General features: G+C 37.8%; 1 protein-coding gene across 7 annotated transcripts in view; it reads left to right on the top strand.

Annotated features, from left to right (window-relative positions):
- Window positions 1–13,913, top strand: part of Cadm1 (cell adhesion molecule 1) — a 337,330-nt gene that overhangs the window by 305,986 nt on the left and 17,431 nt on the right. For 5 of the 7 annotated variants that reach the window (XM_004856634.4, XM_004856632.4, XM_004856631.4 and 2 more), the window contains one exon: window positions 6,728–6,760. The exons of the other annotated variants lie outside the window; for them this stretch is intronic. In XM_004856634.4, coding sequence (XP_004856691.1) covers window positions 6,728–6,760 — 33 coding nt within the window. The remainder of the gene's footprint in view (window positions 1–6,727; window positions 6,761–13,913) is intronic. 7 annotated transcript variants of the gene reach the window in all.

The raw sequence follows: 13,913 nt of genomic DNA, 5'->3' as shown, positions 1-13,913 counted from the left end.
TGTGTTTCCCTCCTTTGATTATTTGGATACTGTTTTGTTCCTGCCTGGCTGCATTTGAGTTAGATACTTGATGAGGAGTTCCATGGGAAGGACTCAGCACTCAGTAGTAAACACCCTAAGCATCTTAAAAATAAAATTCTGACCAGGAGGAGTTCAACCTGTAGGTCACACTGTGCATGTGACTGCCATAAATTAAAAAATTAAAACCACCTTAGAATAAGAAATGAATAGCTATAGGGCCAGCTTCTGAAACACATTACAAAAATCCTTTTGCAAGAATGAAGCAGGTCATTTCTAAATGAGTTTTTCTCTTTTTAAAAGTACACATTCAGAGAAATATTTTGTGTTTCTTAGAAAATAGCAAGGTTTTTCTTATTGGTGTCAAAGTACTCAAAAACCAATATACCTTGGAGAAAATGATTCTTACCCCCTGGGCCCATGTTATTATTTTGGCTTTCACGGCCTGATATCATAAACTTTTTCATGTTAATGTGCATTAAATTATATAAATACAGAAGGTAACTATGGGTATTTGTAGAATATGCCAAGTGAGGAAACTCAACCCCATGGCACATTTTTGTAGTTCTTGGGTACAAAGGAAAGAAGTACACCTGTAGTTGATCCTGAACCTATGACATGACCATCCAAATTATAGAGAGCTCTGCTCCACAGAGAGCTCTCTTCTTCACCAGGGTCTTAGCTTAATAATTGCTACTCTGTGCTATTGTTATTTGTGTTGTACAAAGAATATAAGCTGGTCTGCTTTTGGATATATGATGAGATTTTACACCTTGGAAACAATAGGAGACACTGCAATTTGAATAATTCAGAGGCACAGGCAGCAGGTGCCATAGAAGACTAAGGACTGCATCATGGGAGAAACGGACTTTGGTCTTTACTGTCAAAGAATGGGTATAATGTGGATAAGAGAGGGTGGCAGTTTGGAAATGAAGCATGAAAACCCAACATTACTTCAAGCATCTATCTTTGTGTTTGTATTTTCTGTGTATTTATGTTCCAGGCATCGATTAAGCCTTTGTTGCTAGGAAATATGCATCTTTCATCCTAGAATGTTTATTAGATTCCCTTTTTTCTAAAGTTGGCATCTACTCCATTAAGACTGTTTTTCATTCATTATATATTGAATACTTACTGTTATGTCAGTTTGCCTGGTGACAAGAATATTATTACAGCACTAGTAAGCACTCATGAGCCACCTTCTGCATGATGAACTGCCTTTCTAAGTTTTTAACCCCAGGAAGTGCATGCCCATTTTTCTCATACTGTCCTGTCTGCATTTTTATTTTGCTGATGATGGTAGACCTGTTACAAATAGCACTATAACCAACCAGTTTTTGATTAATATTGGTTTAGGGAGGAATGAAACAAATTAGTATTCTGCGTATGTTAAAAGTCATCACATTCCACATTTTTGTGGCATGTTTTGTGTGATTCTAGGATTGAACCCAGGCATTTGCACTGAGCTACACCCCCAACCCTTTATTTATATTAAGACAGGGTCTAACAAAGTTACCAAAGCTGGGCTCAAATTTGTGATCCTCCTCCCTCAGCCTGTGAGATTTCTAGTAACACAGGCATTAATCACCATGCCTGGCTGCCACATTTTTTTTTTAATGGATAAGAGATGGGAAGTGAGATGAGAATTTTTTTCTAGTCCTTCTATCGTAATTTTTATAATCGTATATTCTATATTTAGAAAATAATCCCGGAGATAGAGACGTGATATGCTTTCATGCTAAAGGTCTATCAACAGTGCAAATATTTAAATTACAAATTGAAGTTTCTCGGGACTAGAAAGTGAGCTGTCTTGGTAGTGAGAGGTAAAGGATGTGGCAGGAAAGGCCAGGCCCTCCAGTATCTAATGCAAGATGGACGTTAGCTGGCTTTACAGAGCCTCTCTTTCCTCCCCTAGCACACCCACCCTGGCAACACCCTCTTTATTTTCCTCCCCTGGCCCATGACTTCCCCCTTTCCATCCCACCCAGATTCGTACCCACCAAGATATAGGAATTGTTTTCCTTGTTAAATGAAACCACTATACAGATTCCTATTATTTCACAGAACATCTGGTTTGCAAATGAAAAGATCTCAGGGGCACAGCAGCACAGAGTGAACAATTCTGAAGAAGCTTTTAGCAAAACTTGAAATTGCTTAACAAAAAAATGAAAGAAAAAAAAAATCAACTCCCCTTCCTGCTGTTCTGTGGCACACAATTTCTTCACTCAGAGGGGAGATGACGTTAAAAAGTAAGACTGCATTATTATGGCTCTCCTGTTCGGGCCTTTTAGCTTTAGTTCTCTTCCCATCTACTTTTCTCATTCCCAAGAAATGGAAGTTTAATTAAAACAAAAGATAAATGACAAGAAAATTAACCAGGAAACCAAAAGAAAACAAATTTCTATGTTTAATTTTCCAATACTTATTTTTGCTTTCAGTACATTTCAAGTAAGTTAAAAGAAAGAAAGGCACCTATATTTAATATATATTGGCCAATTCAGCACAACTATGAAATGAAATTGTCAGGGGAATTCCTTGCCTGCCCTAGTGTCTAGATTTAATGCACCTCCGTAACACAGACTGAAGGGGAATTCAATTAAAAAAACCCATTGGCTCCTTATTGACTTTAGTTAAGAAAAAAACTGGGAGAAAGTGTATTAAAATATGTCTGGACTGCTTAGTGTGCTTTCATTTAAGCTTATGGCAATCAGAATGGGAGAATTTAAATTCTTAACAATTAAGCTCTGCTTCTGAGTAGATTGGGTTCTCTGGGTTATTCCACTGTGCGTTTTTTTTTAATGTAAACCCTGCTCTTACACACCCCAAAACATAGATTTGCAGTGAATCTGTATTGTAAAGCAGTAGCACCCCAGATCAATGGGGAAAGAAAAAGTGTTTAAGGTTGTGAATTTAATTTTGTTCTAGGATTTTCATTTTCATTTATGGCACCCGTTGTGTTTGAGACCACAGACTAATTTATGGATTAGTTTTAAACCCCCAGTCTGTCACACTCAATGAACAATTCTAAGTTGGAGAGAATCCATATGAAAGGATTAGAATGTGCCACAGTGGAGCTTACACATGACTCTTTCAACTGAATATTGCCCAGCTGCCTCTCATGCAGTAATTTATTTTTTATTTTTTGCTAGTTGGTTAAATGGCCAGTGTATCTGATCACATACATCAGAACCTTATTCATTTTCCATTTTGTAATATCTTACACTATCACATGAAATATATGTGATATTTCACTTATTCAAGATAGGATGCTATAAACTGTAGGGCTGAGACTGAGAAGTCAGTATTTAGTGAAATGTACATCTTTCCAATAACAGTACAGGATCCTTCCTTGGATTTCTTGTGTGATTCTACTCATAAAACAGCTACAGAATAACTACTGAGACCCTACACACTTACTGGGTTTGCAAGAACAGTGGATTTTTTGTTGCTGCTGTTGACCATATAAAGTAAATGTGCAATGAATTTGTCCTCATTATAATTAAAATAGACACAATAGCTCAGCTAGGCCTTTTTTATTTCATAACCCAATACCACCACAAGTCCAACTCAACTTTTTGTGACCTATTTTTCTTACAGGCCTACCTCAAAGATTATTTTTTATTTTATTTATTTATTTATTTATTTATTTATTTATTTAGGTACGGGGGGTGGAACTCAGGACCTTGCGCTTTCGAGGCAGGTGGCAGAACCACTGAGCTAAATCCCTGGCCTTCAAAGATTATTTTTTAAAGCAGCAGCAAAATGAGGTTTAATAAAGCCTTTGTGGAAGCAATTAGACACTCTCATTTTTCAAGCTGATTATAGCATTTATTACTTACACTGGAAATTTTGTTTGCATTTCACCTATCTCAGGATATTCTCAAAACAGCATGGTGACCTCACAGATTGACTTACAGGGTTAGGCTTACACATTACTCCAGCTTCTGATTTAGACACCCTAATAAATCCTACTTCATGGAGCTGCACTCACTTCGGAACCCGGGTGTCTGTGGTTCCTGCATGAAGTCATAATGCAATTATGGAGGAGAGTGAGTGTCTGTCATCACACTCTCCTACGGGGACCACAAAGCCAGTTCAAAAGAATTTTTCCTTAACTCTTTCCTTGAAATAGCCTCTGTTCAGGTAGCATACCAGACACTTTCAGGGAAATGGAGTCAGTGGCTCTCCCAACATACCCCAGTCTTGGTCTAAACTGTGTAGCCCTCTGTGTCTCCGCTGCAGTCTCCCATCCATTGCTGATCATGGGTTTGCCTTTCCCAGCTACAGTAACTGTGCTGTGTGACTTGAACCTGTGTTTGCTTAACCGTTTTAGAACATGTTTTTCCCTCTCAACATCTTTTTTTCCACTTCTTGATGGATTTCCTATCTCCAGAGTGGAGAAGCAGGATGTACTATGAACTTGCGTTCATTTATTTTCTATACCCACTTAAGAGTCGATGCCCAGCTTCACTTGGTTTAATTTTATCGTGAAGCTGATACAATGTTGTGATGAAGGAAGACAGTAAATTGGGGTCCTTGGTAATGCTCAGATATTATGTTTAAAGAATCTAACCCTGGGGTTTTATTCTACTATTCTTCTGTTTTATACTAATTTACTTGGTGAAAATAAAGCATATTAGAAGTGCTGCCACAAAAATAATAAGCCTAAGCATTGACTGCTTTTTTTTTAATTTTGGAAAGGAGCCAGTACCTACCCATAAAATGTGTTAAGGTTCATAGTACTGTTTCTGTACGAATATGCATTTGATCTTGCCCTTCAAATTTGAAGTGCCTCAAACTAATGCTGGACTTGATGTTTCAACTAAGGAGACATATCAAAACTTGTCATGAGTATCTGAAAAACCTGATAGAGAATGTTGTTTCAGTTGTACGGTTTCCTGTATTGTGTCTTACTGCTATTTTATGCACACAGACTTGACTTGTAAGTATTGTGTTCTCATATGGTGTATTTTATGTTTTTCTTTCCCTTATGTATTCTTAAGAAATTCAGCTATCGGTTAATATTGAGCTGCATTGGCCTCTCAGACTTCTGGTTATCCTGACTCCTTAGAGGGGCTCTAATTTTTGATGGTCTAGGATCCCAGAAAAGCATGCCAACTGAAGGGAAATGCTGGTGTGAATTCATGTGTCATGTTAATAAATCAGAAGCTCCAGGCTCATTTGATCTCCCCACCGCCCCCAGGAAAAAAATTACATTTGAAGTTCCAGTGCATTTAAACATTGCCTATGTCAAGTCCAAAAGTCTTTAGAAGTCTCCAGAATTCATGAAAACAATCACCAACTAAATACCTCCATTTAAAAAAAAAAAATGAAAAGTCTAGGGAACCACACAGTTTTAACCCCCAGTTCCAGCTTTCAACTAGAGATGACTTCTTCATGTCTTACTGTCACCAGACCTTCTGGCTGGAAGAGGGCATATGGTTTAGAGCTGTAGAAATAAAAATGAATGAAAGCATGGCCAGATGTGTTGACTTGGGAATGAAGTTGGCTCCAGGAGCAGCGTTAAAATAACTCTGGAAAAAAAAATGTCTTCCTGCATTTTGTTAGATATTTATCCCACCTTCTCTTTAGCCAAAAATAAAGAGAAAATTCCTTGAGCTGTTTGGAGCAATTTCCTGTAAAGAGGATTGAGTACAGCAGGCTGGGTTGAGAAGCCTGGTAGAAGAAAGAGGAAATTTGAGCAGTGTCAGAAATAGAAGAAGAAAGAGACAAGCCACGTTTTCATCCACAGCAAGTGCATCCAGCAGTGAAAATTAAATAAGGAAATGACTGCGCTGTCTCCTAATCCATCCATGAAAGGATGACTCCTGGCCATTCACACCAGTGAATGTGGTTCTAAATTGTGAGAAGAGGATGACTGGCTACATTTTTGGGATGTCCTATAATTAAAAGTAGCATTTGACAGTTTGTGTGGGTTTGTATGTTTTCACAGAAAGCTTCTGCTCTTGGATTGTAATGTACATATTAAGAGCTGCAGAATGAAGAATGGATGGATGTTTGTGTGTGTGAGTGTGTACGTGTGTAGAAACTAATCTGTGAAAACCTTGAAAATGTTCATTCTAATGGCCTCCCAGATAATTGAACTTTCCAGCTACACTCTGGTAAAATAATACAGTGAATGGAAAACCTGAACCTGTATGTTGCATATTCATCTACAGGCATCTGAGCATAAGCAGTAAAAGGATCCTGGAAGCACGATTGATTCAGTGATGCCTAATTGGCAGTCGAGAAGGCCAAGTGCTGGATGGGTTGGGTTAAAACAAAGGCAATGTTTGAATGTATGAATCCATTGTTTAACCAGCCTTCCGACTGAGCTTTTCTGTCACAGTCCTGAGCCTTGATGCGTTAAGAGCCATCTCCCAGCCACTGAGTTTGCACTGGTGTTTCTCATCACTTTGCATGTTCCCCTGACTATTGACTAGCAAATATATGTGTCCTGGCAAGACCCCCAGAACCAAAAAATTTACTGTTTTCCTCACTGGCTCGCAGCTTTGGGCTCAAGGCATGTCTTAAAACAGTGCAACTCACTTCAAATGCTTTTTGCTTTTCATTTATTACTGCTTGTCACGCGATGTTCTTTGAAAGCTTGCTCATATATTATCTGTTCCATTTTTTTCCATTTTCCCTTTTTTTGCATGCCGTTCCTCCTGTTTCTTCCCTTCCTCCAATCCTCTGTTCCTGTCTGTAGACACAACGGCGACGACAGAACCAGCAGTTCACGGTTGGTATCACATTACTGTTTATCTACTTTCTCAGCACTGCTGAGAGGCAAGGCAAGCCTGGGAAAAAGAGAAATGTAGTCTTCAAGGGAAATCACATTTCAAGTAGACTGATCTCATAAATATACTATAATTTCTTAGGGCTTGAAAGGTTGTTGAGTCTTGTCATTTTTGTTGTGAGTTCAGTAGCCAATGGTTGCATCTTGAGATGAGTCCTACTCCTATTGGCTGGGCGGCATGGCAGGAGTTTAGTTGTACTGTCCTCCTTGCTAATAAAGCTCTGCCAAATCTTGAAATATAGGAGACTTCAAAAATTCTGATACTTTCCTAAAAAGTATAGCATCTAAATTAAAGTCCCAGTTGCTTTCTTTATGTATAGGCTATAATCCCAGGGAAATTTTGAAAGAGAGTCTTTTGTTTCACTTAGTAACAGAAGATGAAGGTCAGGGATGAGACTGAAAGTCAGGGAGGAAGATTCCCGTTTACATTCGTGAGGTGATGAGGTCAATAGTCTTCTTCAAAAAGATCATGACTTAAATTATGTTCATAATTAAAGTGCCCCACCCCTTGCCTATGCAGCCTTAATCTCTAAGTGTATGTTTACATTTGGCAGGGAACTTATCCAAACTAAGAATATGTCAATTTGAGTAGAATTAACTGAGACTGTTAAAAAAGTTATTGATGTGTGAGTGCCTTGTAGGCCAAATAACAAAAAGTTGGTTTTGTTTTTAACCAAAAAGTGATATAAATAAATAAATAAATAAATAAAGCTCAAATGGGAACATTTTTCCCCATCTCACCAGTCATTTACTGGATTTAGTCTATTAACTTTTCTCTATCTTTCTAATCAGAAAATGAGAATCATGTTTCATCTGTATATTACGTAGCTCAAATCTAACCCTAGAAAGATTGTGCTTAGAGAAAGATATGTTAGTTTGAAATGGGCTGAATTTTAATAATTGAATCCAAGGGAATCCTTTGGTAAAGGGCCTACTTTAATCACTTTGCATGTTGTGCAGAGTGCAAATTTATCATTTAAATGACAAGAGGTGATCAGCCAACCCTGTAGTATTAATTCAACTTTTAGAATAATGTCTGGTAGCCTAGATGGACTTCCCTGAAGAGACCTGCCTTTGCTAACTAACCAGTTGGAAATCTCTAGTCAAAACCCATGTGAGCTGTCCTTAAAGCTCAGGCCTTGCTCAGGGTTGGTAGGTTATCCTTGTGTTTGGACTTTGCAGTGAGGAATTCTAAAAAAGCAAAACAAACTTAGTGATGGAGTCATAGGTCCCTCCCACCCCAGGCCCACTTCACTCTACCCTTCCATTAGTGCAGAGACCCTGGGTTCAATTCTCAGTAGCACCCCAGAAAAAGAAAAAAGGAAGAAAGGGAAAGAAAAAAAGTTAAAGGGACCAGGTACACTGACAGCCATGAAAAATCAATTAGGTATAAAACCTCCACTTTCTAAGGTAATGCCCCATAGTACTTACTATGTCTCAGACACTGCGCTCCATTAAGCTCAGTTATTTGTGTGTTTCATCATTAATTAAGTACCTCCTGACTTCTATCGATTATTCTCAGAGCTTTAAGATTATTTTAATGTAGTTCAAGAGATTTTGTTCTGTTCTTTTTAAGATACTTTAAGTTCTGAGCTTCCTATAAAGAACTACAGGGTCAAGGATAAACCATAAGATTCCTGAGTTCTATGAGACTTTGAAGATTCATTTATATCCTAAAGCTTCAGAATTTTATTTTCTTGCCCCTTCAATAAAGTTCATATACTTGTGTTTTTGGAGCTAACTCATCTTTAAAGGACTAGACAGAGTATTCAAAGTAGGAAATATGTTCCCTGGCCTGAAAAATAAGAACTGAACTTGGAAACTGCTCCTGATTTTAAGGTACCTTTTTTTCTCAATATTAGGGATTGAACCAAGGCCCTTGCACTAAGGTACACCTCTAATTCTTTTTTTTTTTTTAATTCGGTTGGTTTTTTGTTTTGTTTTGTTTTGAATTTTTTCTTTTTCTTTTTTTTTTTTTTTGGTACCAGGGGTCCTTGCGCTTGCCCAGCAGGGGGTGAAACCACTGAGCTAAATCCCCCCGCCCCTTTGTTTTGAATTTTGAGACAGGGTCTTTCTTAGTAAATTGCAAATGCCCTGCTGGACTCAAACTTGGGATCCTCTTACTTCAGCCCCCCAGAGTACTGGAATTACAAGCATGTGCCATCATATCTGACTTAGAATACTATTTTTAATTAGGCCCTTCTCTTTGAAGAAAGAGAAAGGGAATGTGATCTCTCTTTTTTTGTAGTATGATAAAGTTGTACGTGGAGTATCACTGATAGCATTCATGTGACAGGAAATAGAGATGTTTGTGTACTGTGAGAAGCAACTACAGTCTTACTAGTTTGAACACAACATTCAAGCCAGTGATACTTTAGTAGGATGTTATTGACCAGCAGGGCATGAAAAATTTGGAGCAAAAATAGGAAGAACAGTCTTACTGAATTTTACATCTTTTTCATACTTTAAATTGGACTCCTTAACAGCAGAAGAATAGAGAAGTGATAGAAAATCCAAGCTGATCCATGTATAATGCATTTATAAATACATTCTTCAACTTGTCCAAAATCCTCATAGCATCTTCACAAAGGGCTCCCACCACTATTTTGAACAGCACTCTCTGGCCTTTAGCAGAAAGCTCTAATGACAACCAAAGTTAATATCTAAGATTTTACTTGATGGAAAGGAGAAATCTTCCAGGTCAGTTGTCAGGATGAAAAGGTAATAGAACATGGTGGAAATGATCAGATTTCCAGTGAGGTGACAATATTGAACTGATTTTATTCTAGTGCATTATGGCTAAAAATCCAACTTCAGTACAGCAACCACTTGACTTACATTCATTTCATGATAACCTTGAAATGTCCCTTATGGTGATCTGGGTCCAAAAAAATGTTAAGTGGCTTGATAACTTAGCAACTTAAATGACAAGACATTAGGTCAGCCAGCTATGACCATCTTACTGTTCTTAAAAGTTGTCATACTGGATTTCCTCCCATATTTTCTTTCCTTTCATAAAAAGGAAAAAAAATTGTTAAAGCTTTCCCTTTGAAGACTCATTAAAATATTTTATTCAAGCTTGTGTTGCTAGAGTATGTATGAAGTTTATACTAGTTGTTTATGTATGTTGACCATTTGTTCTTACCAATATCTCTGATTGGAATAAGCATGTATTGGAAGGTTAGAAGTGCATGGGCATGATTCAAAATCAAATGGATTTTCTCCAAAAAGAAAAGCAAACAACAATCAGCCACAATGTGTTTTTAAGGATCTAACTGATAGTAAAGATAAATGTGAGTGTAAGAATGAGATTTTTTTAGATTAGGCTGACACAAGGGATCTTCTTTGAATAAGGACCTTGAGTATTTGTGTTTTTGGAGCTCATCCTTAAAGGCCTGGACAGGAAGAATCCTGTGTTATGTGTGCATGTTGAGCAATGCAAAAAACAAAAACAAACAAAAAAAACACTGCCAAATCCTGATTCCACACAGTCTGAAATTGATGGCGGAAATGCATGAGTGATTTAATGCACGGGTGGTATAGTCGTTCCTATGGTTATTGATGTGTGGGTGTGTGTGATGGTTTTTGTTTGTTCAAATGTGGGCGCTTCTCTGTGTCTTGTGCCTTGTTATTTTTCTGCCCTGTGAGTCCCTTCTCCCTTTTCCCACCCTCCTCCCCCATGTGAGGGGTCGGGTGACAGCATGCCCATGGTCTGGAATAGTGCTTGTGCTTTTGCTGCACTGCAGTCAGCTGGCTTTCTCTGGGTTTGAGACTCTCTCTCTCTCTCTCTCTCTCTCTCTCTCTCTCTCTCTCTCTCTCTCTCTCTCTCTCAAATCTACTGTGCCCTCTTGCCTTCTCTACCTCTAGATACAGAGAGGCTGATGATCTCATGAATTTTCATATCCCAAATGAGTTTTTAAATAGATCTTAATTCAGTCTATAACTGGGAACCCTCTGAAGAATAATTTTTCACTTTCAGTTTTGGTTTCAAAATGTTTGACCAGTGCTAGATACATGCTTATGCCCTAGACTGCTGCCCTTAGGTAACTGCCCTGTGAATCTTCCTTTGCCTGACAATTTTATGAGAAGTCCAAACCGTGATAGAATTCTAAAAGCACATGATATTTCCTTATCTTAGTATTCAATTGTGGGGAAATTCTTAAGCCCATTTTAAAGAAAAATAGCCAGCAGTGCGCATTATTACAACCACTATGTCCACCATTTGTGTATGTTCCTCTATGTACATGTACATCCCTCTGTATGAGTACATAACAATGGCATTCAGAGGCTGTCATTCAGTCAAGGGACTCTGCAGACATTGTATGTTCTACCCAAGAACAAAGCTAAAGAGGTTTACGAATGGCTGCAGGACCTGAAGATTGCGTTTCAGCCTTGATAATGCAGTTTGGAAACAATGTGCTACTGTTTAACGGCGTGAACCAAATTTCTGCTAATGGGAAGAAGGGAAAAAACTCTCCACAAAAGCTGACAAAGCAGGAAGAACAGGATGACTGAGCTTTTAGATTAAAACTACCGGGGGCGTCTGAACTCTTATGGCTGGTGATGGAAGTAACGGTTTCCATAATATGGCCAAGTGATCAGATGTATGCTGCTTAGGTAAGAGAGAGACCGTCGCCTACTTTGTTTTTCATAATGGGAATGGTACCAGGACCAGTGGGCTAAGTTTTTGTTTCCTGGAGGTTTTAATTTGATTGTACTTCTTTTGAAATTTTCTGAAACGGTGATGCCCTGATGAACTGAACCCAGAAATACTTAAATTTTACTTGATCTTGAATTTACTGAAATGCCTAGGACTTCTTATAGTTTCTAATTTTTTGAGAATTTCCTGCCCCTGGCTTAAAATTGCCACATTGACCACTTTGAGAAGCCAGCAATTACTGTGGAAAAGGAGGAGTTCCAACTGCAGAGGCACTGAGAAGGCTTAGGGTTTGTCACAGCACATTGTAACACCATGAGAAAGCGAAATACATGTCTCTGCAGAAGAGACAGCCATTGTGCATATATTAAATTATCATGTTTGCACTTTAGAACTTTTTTAATTGCTTCAAAAAATCCCATATGGACAGAAAGTAAACTTTCATTTGTTTAACAAAGTTTAAAGAAATTTGTTGAATCAATTTTAATTAGAAGTGATTAGAAAGAGCTTTAATAGATATAAAAGTTTAAAGAGAAGAACCAAGAAGTAATTTCTCTTATTGTTACAATGTGAAGATTCCTTTCAAAGAATATTCTCTGCTTCACAAAATGTATCTTTGTCTTTTTCTTTGCGAAAATGAGAGGTGTGTAATTTTTTAACATGAAAGAGAAATGCCTAAGCCGCAGCAATTTTAGGAGGTACATTTTGTTTGTCCTCACTTGTATACCAGTGCTTCAGTAAGTTCTTCCTAATTATATTTATTCAGAAATTATCTGATTATGGCAGAGCACTATAGATTCATAAAAGACAATAGTACTGCAAAAACAAATTTAATGCCACTAGCCTAAATGGCATCCCACTTTGGAACATGATCTGAGCAGCGGATTCCAGATGATTTGGTATATTTTAAAGCTTATGCCATTAAAAATGACAGTTTCAGCTTTAATGAGGTGTATATCAACTATCTGTTGCTTCTTAATGGAAAACTTTGCATATCAATGATATTCCATAAACATATTTATCTTTATTTTTAAAATTAGCTTTCTAAAGCTCTCCCCAAGGAAACTGCCTTCAGCAGTAAAGCTGCCTACTTGAAACTTCCTTGTTTAATGTGGTTCAGTGATACATAAGCATGTATGTAGAACCCTTTGATATTCATTGGGCCATGTAGAAGTGAGAGATTAGCCTTCTGAGAACTGAAAATTCATAATTAACTACAAGAAGTACTTCACATTGCACATTTATAACAGTTATTCAAATAATTACGTTCATCAGTCTTTATACAATGGGTAAAGTCAATTAGAAGTAGGAACACTTTCAACCAATTAGATTTCAGAACAAATGTTCAACATCCCTACTCATTTGGCCTATAATTTACTCACGACTTGCTGCTTTGCCTTTGGTTACCTTAAATTCATAGTTTGGGAACACCTATGGACTCGAGAGCCTAGTTTTGATTTGGCACCTGCCCTTGAGTATTGGCACCCAAGGGTTGTGAGGGAAGTTCTCCTTCCTCAGGGGCTCATGATGTGACAGCCTTTTCTCACAGAATCAATCGGGCTATCAATATTCAGTTGGCTTCTTTATAAAGCACCTTACAGAATCCAAGGTTTAGGATTGTTGATAATGGACTATTTTGGTTAATTGGGGATTTTCAAAGTAGAGCTATCAGTATGACATTACTGGCCTCTGGAGCATTTCTTTGGATTGCTTTTAGGCTCTGGTTGGTGATTCCCTGAGGATTACTCCCAGTCCATCATTTCACCAAACACTTAGTGAGAGTATACTTTGTGCTTGGCTGTAGGAGAATGAAAAGATGCAAAAATAAGTAAAACTTGTTTGTCTCACCAAACACTTTGCTGTTGAATTGGTCCACCAGCATCTTCCAAAGTGACTGATTCCATTAGAGAAGTATAAGCAAACCACTGTGGGAATTAGAGTTCCTCATGCAATCAGATGGGCTTGGAGCACAGCAGCAAAGAACAAGCCTAGTCTGCCTTAACTGTCTAATATTTTGTGTTTAGTAAACTTTATTAATGGACCGGCCCACAAATAAGATATGAGGAAATGGAAGTCATCTCTTAGCTGAGCCTCCCACTATTTATCTGCTTCCTTCTTCACCTCTTTTAATTCAAATCAAAGCTAGACAAGAAACATCCCAGCTGGGCAGCATTGGGGTTGGCTGGGATATAGGCATTTCAAGCTCCCACTAGGTTACCTCCTGACCTAACTGCTTTTTCAGCTTTGAGGGTTTTATTTTTTAGGAATACCATTGATTTATGAAATTCTGTTTTTAAAAAATCATTTCATGGATCAGATTTTCTGATGAAGGCATAACCTGCAATCTGCAGTTAGCAGATGCAGTACCATTTTGAAATATGTGATCCAAGATCATCATAAATTGATAATGAACTGTTTATCAGTATTGGCAAAGGATTT

Source organism: Heterocephalus glaber, unplaced genomic scaffold, assembly GCF_053883595.1.
Source record: "Heterocephalus glaber isolate CG9 unplaced genomic scaffold, H.glaber_assembly_v1.0 deba00001429, whole genome shotgun sequence".
Taxonomy (NCBI): Eukaryota; Metazoa; Chordata; class Mammalia; order Rodentia; family Bathyergidae; genus Heterocephalus; species Heterocephalus glaber.
This window is presented reverse-complemented; position numbering and strand designations above follow the sequence as displayed.